The sequence below is a fragment of the Podarcis raffonei genome, chromosome 7 (genome assembly GCF_027172205.1).
Source record: "Podarcis raffonei isolate rPodRaf1 chromosome 7, rPodRaf1.pri, whole genome shotgun sequence".
Classification (NCBI taxonomy): Eukaryota; Metazoa; Chordata; class Lepidosauria; order Squamata; family Lacertidae; genus Podarcis; species Podarcis raffonei.
The window spans coordinates 26,580,162-26,606,821 of NC_070608.1; the positions used below are offsets into that span (position 1 = coordinate 26,580,162).

Consider the following 26,660-nt stretch of genomic DNA (forward strand, 5'->3'; position numbering starts at 1 on the left):
GGGAAGCAGTGGTCTATCACCTGCTTTCCATGAAGAAAATCCCAAGCTAAATATTTGGCATAACCAGGTACAGCTGGAAGAGTCATAGAATTATATAGTTGGAAGGGACCACGTATGTCATTTATCATTATCATCATCATGATTATTATTGAATTTATATACCACCCTATACCTGTAGGTCTCAGGGCAGTTCACAGAATAAAATCAGAATATAAAACCACAAAATACATATTAAAAATAAAAACAGCAACAGCCCAATCACACCCCCCCACACCCCATCACACATTTTAAAAGGGCATAGGATGTCAGTCAAATCAACCATAGGCCTGGTTATAAAGGACCATTTTTGCCTGGTTCCTAAAGGTGTATAATGAAGGCCCCAGGCAAACTTCTCTGGGGAGAGCATTCCACAGATGAGGAGCCACTGCAGAAAAGGCCCGACTCACTGCAATGCAGGAATATTTTTTGCCCAATGTGGGGCTTGAACCCATAGGCCTGAGATTAAGAGTCTCATGCTCTACCTACTGAGCTATGCCTGAAACCCTGGAGAGCCACTGCCACTCAGTGTAGACCATACTGAGCTAGATGGATTAATGGCCTAATTCAGTTTAAGGCTGTTCTTATGTTTCTATGCATAGCAAGTAGTGTATTAGATCAGCATGGAAAAAAAATTGTGTGTGCATGAAAACGACTGTAAACATCTGTTCAACCTTTAAATAAGTGTGGTACATATATGAGCTATATTAAGGATGCTTCCACACTAGTGCTTATTGTGGACTAGGTCATCCTCATACATGCAAGTCTTTTGCAATGTCCACATGACATCACTGTCCCCAAAATTACAGCCCATATATCCCTCCCTACATTTGATCCAGATTTACCAGGTTCAGATTTCGGGGGAAATCCAGTAAGTTTTTTGTTTAAAAACATCCTGTTCCAATGCCTCATTTGCAACATCTCAACGACCCATTTCCAGTATTAAGCACCCAACTAGAAGCACCTGAACATAACTGTCCAGTTCTTGGGGCCATGTTCAAGAAACTTTTTAAAGAGTTCTTAGTAGAAAGAGGGGGGCGGATACAGGGGAATGCTTCTGGGCTTTCTATCAGAGATGAAAAAGGTGACGGGAACTAGGATGAAAGATAGGGAGGGGCAAGTTGGTAGAAATTAGTCTGGTTTTGGGTCTACCAGGAGCTGAGGAAGGGGACTGGAGAAAGTTGCTTTTGGTGGCAAGGTGACAGTCAAGGAAAGAAGCAAAAATACAGAGGGGGTGGGATTTTCAGACTATTTGCAAGAGAGGAGTTGAAAGAAGGTGCCATGAGACGGACTCCCACAGTATTAGTAGAAATGAGAAGAGGTTTGAGACAGAGTGCCCTCAGCTAGGAAATTGGTCCTAATACCAGAACCACACAGAAGAAGAGGAGGAGTTTGGATTTGATATCCCGCTTTATCACTACCCTAAGGAGTCTCAAAGTGGCTAACAATCTCCTTTCCCTTCCTCCCCCACAACAAACACTCTGTGAGGTGAGTGAGGCTAAGAGACTTCAGAGAAATGTGACTGGCCCAAGGTCACCCAGCAGCTGCATGTGGAGGAGCGAGACACAAACCCGGTTCACCAGATTATGAGTCCACCGCTCTTAACCACCACACCATGCTGACTCTCTCTCACAGAAGTTTGTGAATTATTCTTTGCCAAGGCTGGACATTTTTTAAAAAATGAAAGCTGGAATTTGGAATTGTGCTAGATCCATGTTCCTTAATTATGGGTCACACAATACTTGACCAACTTCTTTATTTATAGTGTCTTCCCAGTTGCTATTGATTTCTTTCAGGCAGTCCCCAGCCAAAATGTGTTCCTGGGACTGCCTTAACATCACCAACCCTTGTTCTTTACCAGTGCTGATGCTTCTTAGCACCACACACTGTTGTGCTGCTTCTAAACTAGGCTTCCAAAGTGCTTTACTTTGCCTTTGCAACATCAGTTGAGTAATAGGAAATGTCCAGGACCACACGGGATAAATTCACAATAAGAAGAGTAACGGCATGCCAGCATCAGTCCTGAAGAAGCTGGTTTAGCACTGGACTCACTTAGAATCATAGAATTGTAGAGTTGGGAGGAACCACAAGAGCCATGAAGTTAAACCTCCTGCAATGCAGGAATCTTTTGCCCAACATAGGTCTTGAATCCACAACTCTAAGGTTAGGAGTCTTACGCTCTACCAACTGAGCTATCTCAGCATATGAGGAAGATCTGCAGTAGGGGCTCCATCCATGTGTTTCTGGGTTTCTCGCATTACCTGAAAGTGTGGGGAGGATTAGTGTTGCAGCAACAGCTGGAGTGCCAAGGTGATGCAGGAACCTATGCCAAATGGGCACCACGCATTCATAGCCAAGCTGCAAATCTGCTCTTTCATCCCTTTAATTGATCATTGTGAGTTTTGTGGAAAGAAGGAGCCAGTTGTTTTTGCAATGTAAGCAGGTAATTAAAAAGTGTATCCCTTGCGTAAGACCTGGGAGTTTGGCCGTTATAACTGAAAAATATCACACCAAATATGGGGGGAACACGGCAAACTCAGATAGTCAAGGTATTTGGGTAATGTTGAGGTAGATTACGAGGCTTCTACTGTATGGTAAATAAGTCAATTACACGTTTACAAAGAAAAGGAGGAAGAAACTGCAGGGAAGGGAGAGAGCTTCCCACCCCCACCCCCACTCTGGTGATCTGAATTTATGTTGAGAATTCTGTAGTGTTGCATATTTGCTCCACCTGGTGGATCTTGTGAAAAGTATCTTAATCCCTGTTAATGATAAGTGATCACATTTGAAGCTCAAGCATATTAGCCATTTGTATTAATAAGGGCACTGTAAAATGCATTTTTGTTTTCAGAAAAAGAGAAAACATTAGATAGTTTTGCTTGCCCACACTCGGTCATTGCATTAATCTTTATGAAAGCGTAGCATTTCCAACCAATTAATGATAACAGTTTACCCCCAGTCTCATCTAAAGATTAGCAATTAAATTGTTGGAATGTATGGCTTTTTGAGGTTATGCGTGATCATTTAAGGTTGCCTTCCCCGCTCCCTTGCAAGCAGACAATAATTAATGAGCTCTCCTGATAAGAAACAGCAATGCGGTCACAAGGATTGGTTGGTAGTGCAGAGGTGGTCTGAAAATCTGTGTCATTAGCCTACCTTGCAGACATTGTTTTACTCGCAATTCTGCAGGACCTGGTTATCCTTCGGTTTCCCTAATTTTTCTCCTACCGTTATTTCCCTGCTCCCCCTCCTAAATTATACATTGTTCCCCAACAGAAGGTGAAGTTTAGAAAACAGTATCTCCATATGCGAGGGATTTTGAGACCCCTTTTTTATTGTCTTTAAAAATGTCATTCACAGTCCTCATTAGCATTTATTGTTGCAAGTGTAGAAGCAGAAAATGTGAAATTGGTATGTCATGAATAGCTCCACAGAGCTCTGGAGCCCTGAAATGTTGCCTGAAGTGTGGTGTGGGGAAGACATTGAGAGCAAGCTGTCCAGATGGCTGCCAGCGCCGAGCAAAGCTGCAGGTTTTTGTCTCTGGTGCCGAGAGGAGGGAAAGTTCACTGGAGCATACGCTATCACCCCTTGCATTTTAACAAAACTAACTCGCTATCTGTCAAAACGGGGAGGTGGTGACACTGGAACAAAACAAAACAAAAGTTCTCAGTGGTAATGTTGCAATCTCCCATTAAAGGCTGAAAGAATGTCACAAATATCAAAATGTTTCTAAGAGGGAAAAGGGAATGTGCAATATTTATATAAAGGCAGAATTTCCTAATTAGACCTGATGGTGCATCCTTACGTTGGTAGGTTTCCCCTGAAATGGGTATTCTGCATACAGGGAGGAAATGGATGAGGAAGCTTTGTTTTAATAGCACTTTAAGTCAAAATATAGGAGATTAAAGTCACTTGGGGGGCTCTGTTAGTATCCCAAACTTGATCTAGTTTTGAAGCAATGGATATTAGAATTTGCTGGTTATTGGAATGTATATTTTGTCAGACTTTACAATATTGCATACAACATTCTGTATAGTGGAAAGTAACATTTGTGACCCATGGCCAACTCTGTAGCAGTAGTTCTTGCTGCTGTTAAGAGGCACAAGTTCCTTGGTATGCTTGATCGCTTTTAATTTTCAGACTGGAGTACAAACTTTATTGCGTTTCAAAACGCAGCCCATTGTTGTTCTCATTTTACAGGTGGGAAACTGAGATGCCACCAAATGCTTAAAAATAGGCTTCCCAGATAGTATAACTTTGGCCCACAGTGTATGAATAGGGATGGTATTATTATTGCTCTTTTTCTTCCACAGGAAATGTTATGAGCACCTATGATGTGAGGCCCAACTGAATTTCTCCAAGTTCACAGTATTGTTGCATTTGGCTCATATTCCTGTTACCACTTGGTGTACCAGACTAATCTCCTGATCTGATAGCTCAAATGATGGCCTACCTAGTTGATTCTTTTATTAAACATATGCGTTGATTTTAACTTAATCTCAGTTCTATAGTTTTAGGACTGTTTCTCACACATTACAATCAGCCAACCCAGGATTGCCATCATGTCTACACTTGACAGAGCCAAATCCAGTTCTGTCTTCATCTCTTGTGTCAAGACATTTTGCTGACTAAGACACAGCAGCAAGCACTACCCCCACCCTGGTTGAAGTGCATAGTCTTAGCAACTTATTTGGGCATCTGAGGCTTAAAATCCCTCAGGTGCTTCTCTTCCTTGACAGGAAAATACAGCAACAATAAATTAAATAGTTTACAGTGGGCTGACTTTCCAAAAAAATATCCCAAATCAGCTGCTTGAGGTGACTGTCTCATTTTACTTAATGACTATCAATGTCAGCCATGGCATCTTTACACATGTTTGCACCCAAGTGTTTGTTGTATTCATATTTTACCTTTTTTTAGACATACACTTAAGACTGTTCATAGGCACACATCTAGAAATAAGGTTTTGTGAGTACACCCTGGATCTTCTCCCAACATGCACTCATGAGTTGACAAACTAAATGCAACTTCTCATTCACACAAACACACACACAATTCTCTAAAGTAAATGTGTAAACAGTTTCCCTATCTTCATTTCATGCAGCTATATGATCTAAAATCCCATTGTAGCTAATTTAAGAAGCAGAGTAAGCCTTGCCAATAAGGAATTGTGTAGGGAAAACTCTTGGCATTATCTGGTGACTATTTTTTTAAAATGTGCACATTCAAAGCTGAAATCATGTGTCACTAGTATTCTAGTATTCTAGCAATGTTTCTGAGGAAAGATAGGGTTGTTGCTGTTTTTTAAAAAAGGTTTAGTGTGGTTATTGTGTCATGGCAGTGCTAAAAAGAAAAATCAATTATTTGTGTGGCTGATCTCTGCTGGAACATTGCTGTATTACCTTAATCCAGATGCAGTATTTTAATACAAGTCCTTGCAGTAAGAGAACACAGATTTCTCTTCTGTAAAAAAAAACAAACAAACAAAAAAACCCAAAAACTGTGACATGTAAATTTAATTCTCATCTTACTGTTTCGGATTATTATTATTTTAAGCGCAAGGAAAGTGACATAAATGTATTAGAGAAATACTGTAGGGCAGCACAACCGCCAGCTGTATGAAATTAATACATGTATTCATGTGGTAGTGTGTTTACTGTACATCACGTTGACAGTCTATTGAATAAAGTTAGGAAGGCATCCAAATAGAATCTCCCCACAAAAAACTCAACAGCTCATGTATTAGGTGGGTTTGCCTTGTCAGTAAGATTCCTTGTGAAAACACTAACGGCTTCCAGCTGGGTGGAAAATCAAATCTTTGGGGTCTGACAAACTTAGCAGATCAGAATTTGAAAGCCCGACTAATGCTCTATTTTTACTTGCCGTTCACCCATAAAATATTATTTTTCAATATGTCAGCCTCATTTGGTGGCCGGTGGCCTGAGATTGAAAGTGGAAAAACAAGTGAGGAAATCTGGACATTATTGAGTTCGCCCTTTCTAACTGGTATGCCACTTTGTGGAATAGCCTTGCCTGGAGATGAGGGGGTGTCCGAATGACCATTCATCAACGCTCGTTGCCTGATCATTGAGTGCCTTCTCATTCAGTTTATCAAGCCTTGCACATAAAAAGTCAGAATAAGCGTTATTCAGCTTTGTTAACGCCAAGTAGGAGTAAAATGCTCCATTTGAACCCATTTTGCCCTTGGTTTTTCACTTTGTTAATGCAGTCCTGCTTAAATGAGTGCCTTTATTGGGTCAGTTAGAATATCTGAAACTATTAATTGTCCTGAACTGAATAGCTGGTGGCAGGCCAGAACAGATGGGGTAGAAAACTATTTGGTTGGGTGTATTGCTTTCAATTAGGATCAATGAGGTTTCAATGCCTTTGAATTAACTCACTTAATACCGACTGTGTGAAGTCACAGTGTATCACAACAGTCTGCTAGGAGGGGAAGAGGGGAAGTTGCAGAGGCCTGCAGAAAAGCTTTGAGTCAATTTCTTCCTTCGCTGCTAACAAAGAGCTTTCATTAGCTACAGAGGCAGTTGAGAGGACTTTAGTCCCTGTTGGTAAGTCAGGTGTAAGCAAGAGAAAAATGCCTGCTTCAGAGCTGGAGACTGCTATCCTGGACCTGCACACTGTTTATTATGCTTGCATGTCCCATTAATTTCACTGCACATGATTGCGCATAGGGTTACAGGCCTAATGCTCTGGCGTATGAGAACATTTCCCCCCTATGGGTAATGTGATGGAATAACAACTATCTAAAGTCCAAAATAAATCTAATTTTGCAAATGGATATTTTTTGGGGGGTAGGGTGGAGGCCTGGAGACAGCCTTGGCTGTGGGGAGTCATATGGGATCATTTGACTTTATTTTGTAAGCAGTTTGATGATCTGCAGGATAATTCACTGGCTAAATATACACAAGATAATAACCTTTTATAAGATAACCTCAAGCCTGTTGTGTTGTCTCTGGCATATAATCCTTGTATGATGCAATGTTCTTTTGCATGTGAAAATACTTCTTTTGCTGCAGTCTTTTATTCTGATGTTTTTATCTGCTGTGTGCAACCAATAGAGAATGGTATTTTTTTAAAAAAGAAAAGAATTGTTGACATTGATTGTCCATCACTGTTACACATTTTGGCCTCACTTTATTTTATTTTATTTTTTAAAAATGAAATAACTAAGTGGTACAAAAATTGTTACAGTAATCCTTAAGTGGCTGCATTAAAAAAATCTCCAGTAATATTTATTTGAGGAGGACTGCCAAATGGGTTGCTGCTTGCCTCAGAGTATTAAATAATGAGAGGGGGGAAAATGATTCCTGCAGCTGACTGCTTGAGAAAATGCTGAAGTAGTCTCAGATGCACTGACATTCTGCTAGGGCCCCTTCCATAAGTAGTCTTCTAGGTGAGAATCTCCAGGGATACAGTTTTTGTTGACGTGGATCAATTTAAATGGCAATTACTGTAGTCAGATAACAGCTTAAAAAGCCCTTTTACACATAGAAAAGATGCATAATCAGATGGCATATGGTAGTGTTCAATTTTCTGAGCCATAGCTTGAGGATTTACAATGTACTGATATTAAGACCCACTTTTAAAACTGAATATTGTACCATTTTATTGAGATATGTTGCTCTTTAGATTTATTATTCCCCCCTCCATTTCTACAGCTGCTTCTCTGCTTGTACATTGATGAAAGGTTGCTTTTCCAACAGTGAAAATGCCCCCCTCCCTTTCATGTGAAGTATAGCTGTTTGTGTGTGTGTTTTAAATAAGAAATAACGAAGTCACGGTCTCTCTTAAACAGTATATTGAATAAATATTTCCAAAATCTATTCTTTCCTTTTTGTCTTAGCTGCCGGCAATTGTAACACCTTCTGCTTTATAAGACTTTGCTTTATCTCCTAGATTCATCAACAATGTATTATATGAATCCTTGCTACGCTAGACATCTGACCAAGATGAGCACAGTGTTGCCCTCTAAATAGATGCCATTATGTTATTAGGGCTGGCACGAAGGAACCACTGTGCGTTTTCCCTTCCCCTTAAAAAAAAAAAAGGCAACCTTGAAATGCAACAATAGTTGCATGACAATTTAGCGTGTGCTTTTATACACGGACACTGTAGTTGTTAGGTTGGCAGTTTATTCAACGTAAACGACTTTGCTTCTAAATGCAAATTGTGCCCTGAAAACAATTTTTTATTAGATGAGGACTGAACATTTTTATGATTTGAGTGCCCTGAAGAGGAGGAGAGAATGAACACAAAACATATAGAGGAGACGTAAAAGAAGGTAATAAGATCTAAAACGATTCCTCAAACATAGAAACATTGAAGAATTCTTCATCTCCTTCCCAGTCCCCAGTAGATTTACAGTGCCATTGAACATTTGAACAGAGAGGCTCAGAAAGAGAGGAAGAAAACCCTCATAAAGCTGTGAAAATGTTTGTCTCTTGTTTTGGATCAAAATATGTTTTTCTTGGGGGGGGGGCGGGCTTTAGAATACAGTTGCTTTTCCTGGAATTTTCTGTAAGCCTAAATGTGTTGCAGAAGGGATGTGACTCAGGCATATGCTTCTCCTATGAGGCAAAGGATGTTTTACAAAGGACTGAAGAGGGACTGCTGAGAGGAAAATAGCCAGCTTTAGATAAAGCACTGTAACAAAGACTTGTAGTTTTATGTATCATGGTGTCCATTAAAGCTTAATAGGGAAGAGTGCATTGAACCTAGCCAGGCATATGTTATTCATGTGAAGGATAAACATTTAAGGGGAGTGCAGAAACCTGGAGGACGTGATTGTTTAGCTTTTGAAAAAAGCTTTGCAGGGAAGATTTTGTTTTCATCCCCCATGGATCACCGTGCAAGGTAAACGAAGAGTAAGCGGCAAATGTTTGGAGCGTATCAATGCCGGAATCCCAGGGGGGTTAAAAGCATTGTAGTAAAATGAAAGTGGACTGGCTCTAAGTGTGTTCTATTTTATACATGCCACTGAGAAGCTGACAAAAGGAATGATTTTGATACTCTGTTCGCTGTGATAAAATGACACATTGATGGCAAAATTCTCTCTCACCCCCCCCCCCACTTCTCCTTTAAAAACACACACACAAAACAAAGCCCAAACTTCTGTGCTCGCACACATTGCGTACTTTAAACCGTAGAAGCAATCTCAAGATTTTTCCCCCGCGCCCCCCAAATCCACTGGAGCTGAAATTTATAGCTGTTAATTGGGGGGGGGGGAGGAGGAAGCGCTTTCTGTGAGAGAAAGGGTTAACTTTTAAAGAGGGAGAAAATGAATAATTCAGTGTTCGGTGCTTTATCACTCTGCATTTTACTGTCTATTCTTTTGGTCCTCTGGAACTTGCTGTGAAAGGTACAGTACGGGGAGTCAGCTGAGGGGGTTGCGATAATTTGCACACACATCGCTGTCATTGTTCTGCCTGAAGAGACGGAGCTGGGTTCAAGGCCACATGTGCTCCTGTCATCATTCACATTTCTGCTCCAAGTGCAACCCAGAGTGTCAGCTCTCCATCTGTCTTTGCCTGGCAAATGCAGGCGCCCAGCATCCTGCCTCCAGCTACACTGCCACAGCCAGTTAGGATGGCCCTCCTTGCGTCTCTCTGCTCATTCCAGAACAGGAGGCGCTGAGTCCCAAATAAGCCTGCTTTGGGGAGAGAGCCTTTTTGCAGTGGGTCTGTTTTATTCAAGATGCCTGGTGAGTGATTCTCTTCTCTTCTCTCCCCTCTCTCTCCTCTCTCTTTCTCCCCACACCCCCCTTTCTCCTTGACGGAAATGAGAAAGCTCACAGTCATTTTATAGTTGGATTTTCTCTGATAGCAGGAAGAATGCATAAAGGCTGGCGTTTGGGAAGAGCGGTTGTAGAGGCTAATTGTAGCATGTGCGTGGAGAGAGCTGTGTATATATATCTGTGTGTGTGTGTGTGTGTGTGTGTGTTAAACTACTCTGTGCGTAATACATTGCAATTCTGAATACGAAATGAAAGAAGAGGCAGTAGCAAATCTGCCTGCCTGTGGGTTGCGTGTTTCTCAGAGGGTAGGGAGAGAAATATATAGCTTCCATCTATCTCTTATGATTGAGCTGTACTCCTGTATCTGGAAACCTGAAGATTTATCGGGAGAGATGACTTGTGTGATCATGGGGAGAGCACTGAAAATGATCTCTTTGAAAAGCTGCTTATGCTAGAGGAATGAAGTGAGAGGGAATACAACAAATTATTTCAGACTTCGCACTTAAATCCGCAGCATTTAGCTGCCAGCAGCTGAATATCTGAACTGTGTTTCTCCTTAAATCTTACGTGTTTCTGCTGAATGGGTGAAACTGTTGTGGGAGTGGAAATTTTTAGCATGTCAGTTTCCTCCTGAAAATATTATCCTTGGATCTTGACCTCTTGCTTAATTGATAAATGGCTCTGCCAGTGGAAATATTTCTTCTGTGTAGGATAAATTATGTGAAGGGCTTTCTCGAGGGTGTTGGGGGGGATGTGTGATTTGTGTGTGTGTATGTTTCAGAGAGAGAGGATCTTTTATAAACTAAGAATGGATTATTTGGGTGGAAAGGTTTTCTGTTTTTTTAGATTATAGGTATAGTTAAAGCAACCTAGGGGAATTAAATTAATTTTTATTTATTTATTTTTTTTTAAATAGCAAGCTTTGAGTGATCTGCAGTTCTTTTGGGTAGGAGAAAGAAAAAGGGACTGCCTTTGCTAAAGTGTGTGTACCCATCACAGATGGTGTTTTGAAACCATATCTGCCAGTTTTCTGTGACCACAGTTGTATGTAGGTATTGCCAGTTGTTTGGAGAATGTTTTTCCTTTAGGATGTGGCTGCACGGTTATATTCCTTCGCTGGTGCGTTTCTTGTCACAATTGCAATCCTAGAATCAACAAAGTGAGGCTCTGTTTGCTCAGAGCACAAGGCTAAGAGGATTTGTATGGCTGGAATATGGGGAAATTAATTTGCATAGATGACAACGGGAGGACTAGGAAAAGCCAATTTTAACCCTTCGGTTGTAAATGGGAATTAGCATATCTTGTATTCTGAAGGATGTAGTCCTCATTAGGAACATAGCCGGGACTGTCGTGATTCTTCGGTGTGAAGAGCTGCATTGTTTTGTACAACAGAAGTATCTTAAATCTAGGCATGTGAGCATGTGCATATGGGAAATGGTTGCTTACTGTTTAATTTCTGTAACCTTTGCATGCACTGGGTCTTGGGGATGGATCATCTTGCAACTTTTAAGCTCTTGTGGAGGGTCTGGAGCAGGCGATTTTGAAAACTCATTATTATGCCTCTGGTCTCAAATTACTTAATCTACCTGCTGGTTAAATTGTCATGCATCTTTAATAAAAAAGGGGTCTGAGCTACACGTGCGCCAGTGTACACTTATCAATGCTGTCAAACTTAATAATTACATAAATTTTTAATTGCCAGCCAGTTCTTAAAGTGGCAGAGAAATGGAGTGTAGAGCCCAGTGGTAGGTCTCTCTCTCTCTCTCTCTCTCTCTCTCTCTCTCTCTCTCTCTCTCTCTCTTTCTCTTTTCTTCTCTCCCTTTCTCTCCCTCTCTCTCTTTTAATGTCAGCTCTGAGTGTTAGAAAACCTTGCACTTGGATACAGAGAATACACTAACAGCTGTGACTGGGAGCATGTGCCAGAATGGAGATACTTGAGCAGATCTGACACTTGGCTATTTTTGACACCCATCTGTACTTCTCTCCCCCCCCCCTTTAGGATGCACTGCCTCTCAATCTGTTCACAGCATATTTCATCCTTTTATTATTGTGTTGTTGGTATTCCCCCCCCCACACACACACACAAAATGGGCATTATTAGCCATCTGGGAGAGATTTTGTATTTTAAAAATAAGCATATTATTTTCAGGAGATTAAAATGATGCGGTTTTTTTTAATGTAATCTGATATTACGCCGTTGCAGTTTTGTGGGTGTGCACATGCACTGACTTTTGGGAAACATCCTTTGAGGCAATTCAGACACTCGGGATTCTTGCATTTCTGGAAATACGTTGCATTAAATGTCCTATTCTCTGGCTTTGTGAGCAGCGAGTGCAGCCATAGCATTTTCCTAAGGTATCACTTCAAACCTGCCAGTGAATGCTATTGAGTGTGATTGGCTATGAAGATTTGCTATATCTTGGAAGCCTATGCCTGGGCTGCTGCTGCTGCTTCCGCTAAGAAATAGGAGTGGCATAGATGTCTCAAAATTCATTTAGATATGTGGAAGGTAGCGTTATGACATGCTTTGCAGCCAGAGATTTCCCTGAGCCTTGTGTAGCTTAGTTTTCACTGTTAGGGAAAAAATCTGTTTCTGGACTGCACCATAACATAGTGTAGGTTGGAGCACATGGCAGACAATATATCAAAGAGAAAAATCCCAGCCTGGTCTTCTCCCTGATATGCTAGTCTTCTATATGCATGGAATTATTATTTTTCTCTTCACATGAGAGTGTTATGCCCTAACTGCAATCTGAAATGGTGCAGCCCAGAGACAGGTTTTCCATTGTAGTAAGAACTAAGCCATAAATTATGGCAAGTACACTGGTTTAAAATGTATCTAAAAACACGCATCTTTAAGGCTGTGATCCTGTGCCCACTTAACTAGAGGAAATCCCATCAAACACAGCAGGTTGCAGACAACTAAATTCCGCTTGGAGTAGACCCATTGAAATGAATGAACCTCGTTTAGTTGTGTCTGTTGTTTTTAGTGAGGCTGTTCAGAGTATGACTAACATTGAATACAGGCCAGTAGTGCTTACTTATGAGTAGGCCTGCCTAGGATTTTGCAGTATGCAAGCTATATGGTGCTGTTCATACTCCAATAAAGCGCGCACACGTACACACAAAATGCCAGCAGCAGTTAATTTCTCTTGTGTGTATTTGTTCTAAAATGTGGTGTGTGTGTTTTTTTTTTAAGTTACAAGCCTACCAGTCATTTTATCGTACTTTCAAAGAGCAGATGTTGGCCTACAAAATGCTTTATTATTGCCCGTGGCAATATTCAGGATGGTTGCCTTAAAAGGACAACCACTGATCACAGTCATTGTAGCCTAGAAATAATGCTGTTCTTTCAGAAGATGGCCAGTATTAGGTCAGACCACCCCTTCTTTACTTCTGCTCTCCAGATGTGGCTGCAACTTTTTAAGTTCATGTTTCTAGGGGGAGAAAAAAAAAGGTTTGTTTTCAGAATCTGGTTTTACTTAAGACATCTCCATCCTGGAGTGCATTTCATAAATTGCCCACATATTTTTCTTAGCAGAGAACTTAACTGGCTATAATTTTTAACACATGGCCACATCATGTGATATTTTCAAAACATTTGCACACAGCTTTAAGAAGGGGTCCCAGCAGAAATGATCCATCATCTCACAGCCAGCCCATTTTTAACAGTGTATCTGCATTTTCCATTTAGCAGAGCAATATATTATTAGCTTACATTCTGGGTAGTAAAACATTGCATTGCTGATTGTAAAACATGGACTTTATTATCTGCTGAAAATTGATTTGGCATTTATAGCCACTGTGTACTAGAGAGGGCTTTCTGGTTTTAACATTAGTGCAAGCAAGTGATGATATGTTTAAAGAAATGGGAACACAATTGCCACAGAGGTTCAATTGTTAGTGTCTCAGCAACATAACCTTGGGATGATCCACCTGTTTGGGAGGCGGTTGTTTGTTTTAGTTTATGTATGTATATAAAGACTATTATACAGCAAACAGCCTTAAACACCATTAACTTGACTCAGTTCAGTTTTAACTTGCCGTTGCTATGCTTTTACTTCAAGACAGCTCAGTGCTTTACAAAACAAGTTTTCTGCCAATTGTGGAAAGTATGTCTGGAAATATTTAAAGGCCTGCAACAGCTAACACTGCACCACTGTTTTGGTCATCATACTTAATGCCTTATTCTAAGAGAGCAGTTCTGATAGTGCATAAAAGTTCCGACAAATGCCTTTGGCCTCATAGATCCCAGGAAAAATGTATTGGATGTTGGAGAAATCAGTCTAAATATTTTTCAAGGAGAAATCAGTCTAAATATTTTTCAAGCTGTGTTTCTGTCACCTTTCATGCTAGACATCTAATCTTTTCTGAGTGTTTGGTGCAATGGGGGGCAGGAAACATAAACTTCATGTTTGTAGTGTGCCCAGTACGTTCTAAGTTAGTGCCATTATTTCAGGAACGACAGTATGAAGTCTTCCTTAATAAAGGACACATCCCAGCACCATGCAGTTTAACTTACTGATATGGAACCTAAATGAGTGTGTGTGTGTGTAATTTCTTTATTTATTAAATTTACAGCATGTTAAGATCAAGCAGGTGCATTCACTGTACTCTTTTTGACGTCTGCTAAAAACATTAGCATTTAGAAAAGCGTACCACAGGTGCTTAGAAAGTTGAGGTAATTTTAATCTATTTCAGTATTTTAACTTTTGTATGTTTTAAAATAGGGTTGCAATTTTTTCTTGATTTTCCTGTTTTATTTTTTATAAACCGCTTTGAGGGTTTAGGGTGGGGGTTTTTTGCAATCAAGTGGTGCGTAAATAAATAAACTGATATGCTCCCACAACCCAAAAATATCTAGTGCAGAATCTTGGGGGTCCCCAGATGTTGCCGGGACCACAACTCCCATCAGCCCTTGCCAGTGGTCAGGGATAATGGGAGTTGCAGTCCACCAACATCTGGGAAACCCCTCCCAAGAATTCTGAGGTTGTGGGGAAGGGGCTGACGTGAACCATTGGAGTATATGTTTCCCTCCAGACCTGCCTTTCCCAGCTAAATAATAACATGAATCGTTCCCAAAATATAATATTGATTGTCCTTGAACCTTCTTGCCACACTTGCCAGCCTCTGCTGCCACACCAGTGTGGCACACCACACCTTTAGAGAAGCACTAGCTTAACTGGTTTTGAAGTGAAGTTAGACAAGTTTATGTAGGATAAGACTCTGAATGGCTAGTCATTATGGCCACATAATACCTCAGGGATTGGTGACACTATGCTTCTGAATGCTAGTTGCTGGGTGACAACAGTGAAGGAGGGCTGTTGTCCTCATGTCCTGCTTGTGGACTTTCCAACAGCATCTTGTTGGTCATGGTGGAAAACAGGATGCTGAACCAGATGGAGTTTTGGTCTGATCCAGAAGGCATCTTCTTATGTTCTTAGGCACACATGCCACTTGGTCAGTCTTTCCCGCTGCACTGAGATATGTTGCATTTCTATCTATTCAAAATCTTAGTACTTATGTTTGAAATGCCCTTGTTTTTGCAGGTGTGTGGTCTTTGATTTATTCTGAATTGGGGTGCAGCCCCCTATTTGGTATTTATTGTTGTGTTCATTTTTGATGGTGGTTTTAATCATTTACCATATGAAGGTGCCCTGTACTCCAGATTGGCAGAAGGATGGGGTACAAAAACATTTACAGTGGTACCTCTGGTTACGTACTTAATTCATTCTGGAGGTCCATTCTTAACCTGAAACTGTTCTTAACCTGAGACACCACTTTAGCTAATGGGGCCTCCCGCTGCCACCACTGGGCGATTTCTGTTCTCATCCTGAAGCAAAGTTCTTAACCCGAGGTACTATTTCTAGGTTAGCGGAGTCTGTAACCTGAAGCGTCTGTAACCTGAAGCGTATGTAACCCAAGGTACCACTGTAATAAATAAATGTGCATTTTACAAATACATTACAGTGAGGGCCAGTGTACACATCAGTGCCTGCAAAAGGCCTCAGCAAACATCCCCTCAGAATGTTTGCTATTCCTGCTCAGTTCCTGTTTGCATGGTCTTGGACTCTCCTACATTGAATATGCCTCCTTAAACATAGCTACATTTCACTGGATGGCAGATGTAGAAAGAGCTTCTCTTTGTAAGCCCTCCACAAGGTTTTTGATAACCAGAAGAATTGGTGAAATCTCTCCTTTGAAGAACACTTTGTTTTTAGCGGGTGTTGGGAATGTAGAAAATATGTCCATGGTAGTGTGTCTTGCCAAATGAAAGGGGGTTCCCTTGTTAAGGATTCAGAAGCAATACAAAACACAAGTGAGTGAGAAGAAGATTTAATTCCTAAATAACAAACTCTCTCTCTCTCTCTCTATATATATACACACACACACACACACACACACACACACACACACCCCAGGACATGCACTTCTATCTGCCACTTAGAAGCTCCCAAGGAGTGGTGAAGTGACTCCCCCAGGTAGCCTAGATTGCATGGCTCTGCAGTCCGTGCACAAACTTCTGAATCACCCTCTCCAAAGCATTTCAGTGCCCCACCCTTCAATAACAATTTCCAACATTAAAGAAGGTTCCCAGCACTAATCTCTCAGACTGATTAAGGCAGCTGTGTGTGGAGCTTCACCTTCTCCCAACTGATTAGGACATCAGAGAAGGTTCTCACACCTTCAAAAACTTAACAGCTGCCGGGGAGGGGGAAGGAACAGAGGCAGGAAGGGTAACCATGTTAGAATCACTGCCTCCTCGATATATAATTGGTCTTCTGTTTGGGTTTTCCCATACATGGTGTATCTTTGATAGTACTATTTGGACGTGGAAGTCATCAACATGTTGAGGCCATCAAATGTAGCACATGCGTATACAAAACCTGCTCACCATTTGCTCCCAGAAGGGGTAGCATTACTTTAACATCTTTACACTATATCCTTTTTACCTCTCTTACACTCCTCTCTCATACGAGCATGCAAATTACTACAAGGTGGACTTGATTAAGTTAATTTAAACCACGTGTCTTCATCATGCCTCTTTTGGCTTGTGGCCATACCTGTAATGTTTAATTCCCAGATTTTGACGTTTAGGAATCTAAGCAGATCAATTTGTCCTCACCTGAAAGCAACCTGGCAAGAAAGTAAGGGATGCATGGGGGCTACTCTTCCATCAGTTGTGTATCGTTGCGCTGCTATTCATGCTCAACTGCTTTCCTGTGGGCCAAGGACAATAGGCTTTTGCTTGAAACCGTCTTACACCTGGGAGAATTAAAAGAGCTTGTGATTTGTAAACTAGATGACATGTGGAAAATGTAAAAAAGTAAGAATGTAAAAAGGTCACCCTACCAGGAAATTCACCTGTGCATGTCTTGTTATGGCAAATGGGACCTGTGGATGAGCACTAGCTGTGCTCAGGAATACTCTACTGGATAGTGCCCAAAGTTCATGTCTTAAGCTTTTTCTGTGCTTCCAAGCTGTCGACTCTAAAGTCTTTGGTACCTGGCTTGAATGCATTTATATAGCAGCACTATAACTTTCATGCATGACAAATAATGGATCATGAGTGGCGCATGTATTTTGGCCTATACCTTTCCCCCTGGCTTGGTTTGTCATCTCCCCCCTCCATGATTAAGGTTTTTCAATTTTTCATAGTAATAAAATCACCTAATTTTTATAATATGACATGGTTTGCAAGTTCTAATATACTGAGATTTCTCATTTATTTCTGTATTGTGGATTTTTATTTTATCCCTTTTTTCTTTTTCTTTTTTACTTCTAAGTGCTGACAATTTGCTTGGCACTTGCAACATGCATTTGATTTAACACTCCCGGCTAGAGATATTAGTATGCATGTAGTTATGAATGCTCATTTGATTTTTCTTCCTCCTCCTTCATTTTGCTTGCTTACCACTTTGGCTGTGTAGATAGACTGCTTTGCCATTCATAACATTTGAAATGTAGGATTGAATTTAAAGTGCACTCTGTGCATGTTCTTCTTGCTAATGTCACTGAGAGGCCCGTATTCTGTATCCAATACAGGCCCCTGGAAACATACAAGTAGGGCATTTGGCTAGTTTATTTCTCTCCTGCTTGTCATTGCAAAAAGCAATTCTAGTGTGGGTAACACTAGATATACATCAAATGACAACTTAAATATCCACATAAAACAGCAGATAAATTACAACCTAAAAAATACCTGATATGACATTATGCCTCCCACCAAGGCCTGTGCAAATAACCAAGTCTTTACTTGCTACTGGCATGATATAATAGCCATGCCCATTCATTCCATTTCTGTCCCAGGAATGAATGATAAAGCCTTTTTTCTAGACTATGTCACTATTGCACATGTTTACATGCATGAAATATGCATGAAAAAATACATATTTAAACATGTATTGCTAAACATACTTTCTCCCAGTGTGCACATTTTGTATATATTTAATGTATTTATTTATGATATTTCTAGCTACCCTTCACCATATGGTCCCAGGGCAGGAATACAAACATCCTTGAAAATGGTACAAGTCAATAAAACTGAAATCACACAATGTTAAAGCAAATAGCCAATAAAACTGACAAAATCAAACTGTTTCAGAGCAGGCAACCATCAGTATCTTCTGAATGGCTCGTTAAAACCTTTACCTCTTGACAAGGGCCTGGGCTAAGAAGTGTGTCTTAACTTGCCAGCGTAAAGCCAGAAAACTGTCCCAGTTCCAGGCGCAGGTCAGAGGAGAGGTGGTTTTGACCTGAGAAGTGCTTCAGAACTGTGGGCGATTAAGGGCTCGTTCACATCTCCACTCGTCCTGTGCCTGGAAATCAGTTTTCTCCTTGTCCTGTGCTTTCTAGGCATGCGTCCCAGCAGTTTTCCGTTCTCACCACTGCTCCCCCAGGGAAAACTGGCTTTTTAGTCCTTAATTGGGACATGCACCAATCTATAGGAAACCCGATGGGCGTTTGCTCTGATTCAGCAACAAAGATCTGATTTCCCCAAGGGAAAGCCCATGGGACAAGCAGACTGGATGAGCCCAAAGTTCTGTAATCTGAGAGGTGTGAATCACGCCAGTTCATGTCCGAACTCACTGAAATCTAATTCCGTCTTCGTTCAGAATTGTTCCTTGATAAGACCATTGCTAAGTCCAGGAGTGGGTAGTTTTTAGGTAGGCACTCACCAAACCCCCTTTCCCCTGAGAAATGCTATGGTCTCATCAAAACACGAAGAACCTAAGAAGAGCCATGCTTGGTGAAGCCAAAGGCCTGGTCAATCCAGTTTCCCACAGAGGCCTAACTGACACACACACAAAAAAAAACCCTTGAAAGTTTACAATTGGTTTTTGGCATACATTTCTGTAGCCCCGGGTTCATAGATGCCACAGGGCCTAGAGCAGGCATAGGCAAACTCCTGCCCTCCAGATGTTTGGGACTACAACTCCCATCATCCCTGACCATCTGTCCTGTTAGCTAGGGATGATGGGAATTGTAGTCCTAAGCATCTGGCGGGCCGGAGTTTGCCTATGCCTGGCCCTGAGTATGCTGCTGCTTTCTTGTCCACCGCTGCTCCATTTGTGCAGTGGAGATGGGAGAGAGGTTTGGTTACAAGCCAGTTATAAAGCTGCTATTCATTATTTTATTCTACGGAGCTATAAGCAAATAATCTTCTAACAATATCTGTCCTCCTGCCCCATCATAACAATAACTACCTCATTTCCATCAGTATTTACATTATCTATATAGGTCAAGGTCACTCATCTTCAGTTCTCTCTTTCACTCCCTCTCCATACAACAGCATAATCGGCATTGGTGGTGCATATTTTTTAGAACAAAGACGTCAATACATACATCAAAAAGGGAACACACACACATGGAAAAAGCAACAGGTAATCAGCATCAAAGGGTGGGCTGTTGTTTTTCCCAGGTAAAATATCTCACTGATAGCATTATTCTACCCCTGTCACTTTCCCCCTCTGCCTGGTGACTTTCTTCAGTCATCTGCAGTTACATGCTTAGCTGACATCTAGTTGTGCACCTGCTGTCATGTGGTCGCACTGTGTGCAAATTGCTAGCATTTCTGGGAGAAGGGGTTTTTGCACAGACATTCTTGGCAATCATCAGCCATGTAGCCTTGGGGGGGGGGGTCCGTATTCACACATAATTTTTAGGCAACTTTCCCACTATATAGCTCTTATGCTGACTTTATTCTTTAAAACTATGGAACAGTAACACCAATAATTTAAAACTGGCAACAGAGAGCAGCAAGTAAATCCACCACACTTGATTTCTCCTGGCACAATTCTTATCGCCATCCTGTCTAAAATTTTACCTAAAATTCTAAAGTACTGAGACTCAGCTCTGGTGATAACAAACTGCCTGGGACTATTAATATACTTGTATATATTTTTTCTACTGATTTGCTACAAAAGCAAAGGACAAAGGCATTTGCATCTGTTTCAGAGCCCCTCCCCGAACTCCACTGTTGCTATCTATACATGTTGTTTTTCTTCATCTCTGCATCTGCCAAAACATGCTAAGCTACTATTTTTATTTATTTATAAAATTTGTATACCACACCCCCATCTGTAGATCTCAGGGCAACATAAAATGGCAATATAAAAAGAACACAAAATACATAAGCTGTACTCCTGGACCCACCAAAAACCACTGGGCTGTGCCTGCAAGCTCTGCTGCGTGACTCTTGAGAACTCTGTTGTGAACGGGGATGTTATGAGTTCAACAATCAGCAAACGCACAGCCCTTTCTAGTTAAAAGCACCTTAAATAGCAGCAGCCAGTAGAGTCAGGATGCAACAGTTGGATCAAGTTTGCTTTCTTTGCCCAAGAACCACTAGAAGCCAGTCATTGGTTAGGTTCGATTCTGTAGACCAACAACATCAGAAAGCACCATGCCTGCTCTCCTCAGCCTACTCAGTGGCTCTCCAGGGGCTCAGGCAGCAACTCCTTCCCATCATCTGCTTCCAAATCCTTTTGGCTGGAAGTGCCAGGGATTTAATATGGTTTCTTCTGTGTGATAAACAGTCTCTGGACTCCCCAAGATTCCCACCCCACACACGTGCAGTGCAACATAGGAACTAATTTGGGAAGTTGATAAGGCAAGGGTGATGGTAGCGAGACACTTGTCTTCCAGGAGAAGGAGGGAGGGGAGAAATTGTGGTTAGTGAGCCAGACACAATTTTAACATTCTCTGAGATGCAGATGTGGTCTAGGTATTCCAATGCACAAAAACAAATGTGCACACCTCTTCAGGTGTTTCAGCCATGAAGGAGCAACACAAGCCCTGCCCGCATTATCTCTTGGCTTGTGTCTGCTTCCCTGTGTTCTAATGCATCTTATATAGCGCACAGTCTTTTCCATAGGGGATGCTCACGCAATTAAGACTCCTAATCTAAAAGCACCCCGTCCCTTGAGGCCTTTTCTGCTTGTCTTGCCACATTGTGCTGAGAAGCCAAAAGAGAGCTTCTGTCTTATCTGGATTCAGTTTCAGTTTGGTGACCTTTATTCAGTCCATAACAGTTTGTTAGCTCAGGGCATGAATTATTTCTTTTGCCTGCATAACTCCAAATAGTCGAGGAAAAAGAATAGATGGTGACATTGGATGAATTCCTGCACTTGTGATTTAAGGAATTGTTATAAATGTTACTATTTATATATACACACACAGGTCCCATTTGCACCATACATTTAAGCAGTACCATGCCACTTTAAACAATCATGGCTTCCCGCAAAGAAGCCTAGCACCTCGTTTGTTAAGGGTGCTGGGAGTTGTTAGGAGACCCCATTCCCCTCACAGACCTACAATTCCATAGTTGCCTGGGAAGAGCTGGTGGCTGTTAAACCACTCTGTAACCTGTAGCTCTCTGAGGAGGAGAATAAGGGTCCCTTAGCAACTCTCAGCACCCCTAATAAACTACAGTTCCCAGAATCCTTAGGGGGGAGCCATGACTATTAAAGTTGTATTGTAGCATGTATGGTGTGGATGTGGCCAACATCAGTCAGAGAATTATTTTACGGAGACCATTGTTCTTTGTGATTACCCACAGGTCTTTAGTTTGTGAGCACCACCTTGTGGCTTGACGTTTTAGTAATCCAAGATGTCCAAATGTGTGGCTTCTAATTTTTCATCTCTACCCAATCCCCATGTTTGGGATGAAGAAGTCCTTAAAAAAAAAAAAAAAAGCTTACTGCCATCCCGCTCTAGCTCTGAGGTAGCTAGGAGGTGACAACACTTGTTTATTCCTTAGATCAGCACACACACACACCCTACAATTCCTTCTAGATATGCTGGGTTAGAGCCTTGGCTCTGGCACAAATCTAAGGGGAAAAGTTTCACATCTTGAATCTTCAAAAATGCTTAATAGTTTTGTCAGAAGTGTTTAGCATTTTTCGGCAGTAAGTGTTTTTGCTTTCTTGCCACTCTAGATGTACAATATGTACTCTGATGGATGACCCAGTGGGGATTCTTCTTCTGAAACAAAGGCTTGCTACATCGAAATTGAAGTAGCTTTTTTGTCACTGTGATCAGCAACTGTGTTTTAAATATATCCTTTCTGTCTTGCAAATCCGATATATGTGTTCTTATTTAATTTTGTTCTATTCCTTACTACAACAGAGTCAAGTAAACATTCATCCTTACTGCTGTAGTTTGAATGAAACTCCTGCAGATTTTGTCCTGAATAAGCAATCTCAAGCTGGCCTTTTATTAATCATACTGATCCAATATTTTAGAGCATTTTGAATGTCACAAATCAAACTGAATGAAGTAGACATAATTCACAATGCACAAGCATAAAAAAAACCACTTTGCTTTTTATTCTTTATTAGATTGTGAGTTTGAGCAACTATCCTGGGTTGAGTTTTTAGCAATGTCGACCTGATATTAGGATTTAAAAAATCTGAACAATGATGTTATATATTAATTAAACACTCTGAATAGCACAGAAGGGTTGCTTGTTTGCATTTTTGGTCTATTTTGAAAAGTGGATAGGTGATTTTACCTATCAAACTCATTTTTAAAAGCATGACCATTATTTAAGTGGAACAAGAGGGGGCTAGAGATTCTGATTGTGAGCCTGAAATAATATTGACCTTGATCAACTGGCTCATGATTCTTAGACAAATTACTATCAGTTGGATAGAGCACTAGGATCTACTGGAATTCTGAGCCCATATAACGGATGCCAGGGCTGGCTTTCCAGTTATGAGTGAAACACCCAGCCTGGGGCCAAGCTAGACATGCCATTATTCCCATCTTCACCCGTGGTGGTCATGATTCTATACAGTGGTACCTCGGGTTAAGTACTTAATTTGTTCCAGAGGTCCGTTCTTAACCTGAAACTGTTCTTAACCTGAAGCACCACTTTAGCTAATGGGGCTTCCTGCTGCTGCCGCGCCACCGGAGCATGATTTCTGTTCTCATCCTGAAGCAAAGTTCTTAACCCGAGGTACAGTTTCTGGGTTAGCAGCGTCTGTAACCTGAAGCGTATGTAAGCTGAAGCGCATGTAACCCGAGGTACCACTGTATTTGACATTAAAATTTCTTTTTTGTTAAATATATTTCTTTCATTGTAAGTAAGAGTCATAGGAGAGCTTAGTTTTAATTGCAGTGCAGGCAGAGGGTTTAACACTCCCTGATGCTACAGTCTTAATCCAGCTCATAAGCTCTCGCTCCTGTGGATGCCAAATATTTATTTTTTTAAAAGAAAATCAGGGCTACAGGCATGAGTAACATCATACCTAGTTTGGTCCTCAGGCACCAGATGTTGGAGGGGGCAGGAAGGGTTGTTGAGATGTTGGTGGATGCAGTTGTGTCACGGGGCCAGTGGCGTAGCGTGGGTTGTCAGCACCCGGGGCAAGGCAAGTAATTTGAGCCCCTAACCTGTGGATTTTAGCACTCGGACAGAGAGCTGCGAGTGCGAGCGCGCCCCCCCCCAGATGTTGCGCCCAGTGCGGCCGGCCCCCCCTGCACCCCCACGCTACGCCACTGCACGGGGCGTGCCCTGCACACACACCCCAGCCTTGCCTGCTGGCCTCAAGCGGGGACATGGATGCTGTCGCATTACCAGCTGAAGTAAGATTCAGTTGCCAGCTTCTTGGATTGGAGAGGAGGACTGCCATCTTATCCTTCTGCATTGGGTTGACTGTGATAAACCTCTACAAAAGTTTTGCCTCAAGTCTAATGGGGTTCTGTAGAGTTTTTGAGGGGAACTGGAAACCCGCCAAAGCATGTCATTTGCCCAATATGCATGCCATTTGTTTAGCCCCCCCCCTTTTTTTGAAAATGGGACCTGGGGTGGGGGTGGGACAACGGCAGAGGATGCCACATTGCTTGTGCATAATTCAAGCCAATTTGTGCTAGCTTGAAACCAAATGTATACCCCCCCCATCATCTATCATTTATCTTCAGCTATTATCTTCTGTAGTTGGTACTCTTCAGTAAGCACAGCCTGACAAATTTTGTGGCCTTTGCCTTATGAGGTAAAATATATTGGGAAAAGGATGCTTTGGCACCACCTGGTGAAGAAGTAACCCTGAAGACAGAGCTTTGGGAGCAGGTGATAGATGTTAAGAAATGCCTAAGCTAAGGGACTGCAGTTTGAAGAAAGGAAAGGAAAGGAAAGGAAAGGAAGGCGGAGGGGGAGAGGGAGCGAGAACAGGAGCATTAATACATCTTCTTGAGGTTTGATGAGACATCTACTGCCTACCGTTCCATCTGGTGCTTATGATAGCATGGCATATTAGCATGCTGCAAGTTCATAATATATTCAAGGCAAGAATGCATCACTTGCATATTAATTGAGGCATCCTCTTTCTCAGAGCCGCTTTTTGCATTTCAATCATATTTATTCCTTCTAAGTCATAAACAGACGGAGTGGTAATGGGTTTTCCTTCCCCCCTGCTTCCTTTATCCGAACTGTACAACTGCTGTGCACAAACTAGCACCAAAGAGAATGTTCTTGCATATTAGGGCAAAGGGTTACTGTTGCCATTGGTCAAGGAACAAAAGGCCATGTTTGATCTTGTCTCATGTACTTTGCACCCTGTGTATTGACGTTCTCGCTTTGCGGCGGGTTAGCGGGGAGAGAGAGAGCCTGATACACAAACCCACAAACCTACAATCAAGTGTGAAGGGTGTGTGTTGCATATTGCAAATGGGAGAATGGAAGCTGAGAGCTTGATAGCAGTAGATACAAATCACGAACTTGTAGTTCAGTTTGTGAGTCTCTATGCTGCACCACCCCTTACAGGCTTGGAGCCTATACAACACCATGCAGTTTTCTCACGCCTGGAGGAATCAAAAACTTAACTACATACAATAAGGATGTCAGATGTTAAACAATATTTGATGCTGGAAACCTTCATAGTGCTCCTCTGGGAACGTTGGTGGAGAGCAAGTGTAATAGTTTCTCCAGCACAATCGTCTCTGTAAATTCTGTTATGATTTACATTGGTTGGTGAGGCCTTGAAATGAATACACTGGATAACAGTCATTTATCATATGGCCATCCATGAAATGCCACAGGGCATAGGTACTTTGAGTGTAGGAAGTAAAGGTAAAGGGACCCCTGACCATTAGGTCCAGTCGTGGCTGACTCTGGGGTTGTGGTGCTCATCTCGCTTTATTGGCAAGGGAGCCGGTGTATAGCTTCCGGGTCATGTGGCCAGCACTTCTGGCAAACCAGAGTAGTGCACGGAAACACCGTTTACCTTCCCGCCGGAGAGGTACCTATTTATCTACTTGCACTTTGATGTGCTTTCGAACTGCTAGGTTGGCAGGAGCAGGGACCGAGCAACGGGAGCTCACCCCATCGCGGGGATTCAAACCGCCAACCTTCTGATCGGCAAGTCCTAGGCTCTGTGGTTTAACCCACAGCGCCACCTGCATCCCTACTTTGAGTGTAGGAGGCACAGATGTAAAAATATTCTGAAATGGTAAGCTGCTCTGAGAGCACCTGTTGAAGTTGTGGAGCAGAAGTTAAGTAGGTAAATAAAGAAAGCATCCAATCTGTTTCTACTGCCAGTAAATCTCAGTTTGCTGCTCCTTCCTGGTTGAGGAACCATCCGGGCCAAGCTACTCTTCGCTGTTTTGGCTGAATGTTGCAACAGATGCCACAAATCGCTCTTCTCCCCTCCTAGCTGATTTGTATATTGCATTGGTGGGAACATTTCTCAAGGGACTTCACAGATAACAAGGAAGCAAACACATTATACTGTTGTTGCCATCTTAAACAGCACATAGGAAACTTCCAAGTGCCAAGAAATCCTTTCATCTATTTGATTTGGGAGGAGGGGAGAGATTTCAAGCAAGCCATCTTGCTTTCCCTGTTTTCTGTCTGTATACTTGAGATCCATAACTATCAGGAGATATATTCCCACTGACAGAAGTAGATGATGCTTAGCAAAATCTTTTTCACTTAGGCTGCAATCCTGCGCCCAGTTATATACTCAAAAACATAAGTCACTTTGCAATAAACTGACACTGTATATGAGCTGGGAATTTAAATACAGCTCCCTGCTCGAAATATGTATTTATTTACTTGCTTAGTTGCTCAACTTAAAGACAATTTTACATCTATAATGGCTCCCAAGGTAGTTGACAATGAAAACAAATTAGAACAATTTATAATTTAAGTTCTGGTCTTACCTCTCTCGCCCTGACCTAGCCACTGTGATCCACGCGACTGTCACTTCCAGACTGGATTATTGTAACTCGCTCTACGTGGGGCTGTCCTTAAGACTGACCCAGAAACTCCAGCGGGTGCAGAATGCTGCAGCGAGACTCCTTATGGGGTCTTCACTGCGAGATCACATTCATCCGGTGCTATATCAACTGCACTGGCTCCCGGTGTGGT

At 41.7% G+C, this 26,660-nt stretch overlaps 1 protein-coding gene across 7 annotated transcripts in view; it reads left to right on the plus strand.

Annotated features, from left to right (window-relative positions):
* Nucleotides 1-26,660, plus strand: part of RUNX1T1 (RUNX1 partner transcriptional co-repressor 1) — a 148,131-nt gene that overhangs the window by 39,979 nt on the left and 81,492 nt on the right. Inside the window, exon 1 of one of the 7 annotated variants that reach the window (XM_053395672.1) lies at nt 9,414-9,757. The exons of 5 other annotated variants lie outside the window; for them this stretch is intronic. In XM_053395672.1, the coding sequence (XP_053251647.1) occupies nt 9,751-9,757 (7 nt within the window). In that variant the 5' untranslated portion in view covers nt 9,414-9,750. Of the gene's footprint in view, nt 1-9,413; nt 9,758-10,070; nt 10,096-26,660 lie in introns of those variants that run through there. One more of the 7 variants, XM_053395674.1, reaches the window with a different exon arrangement.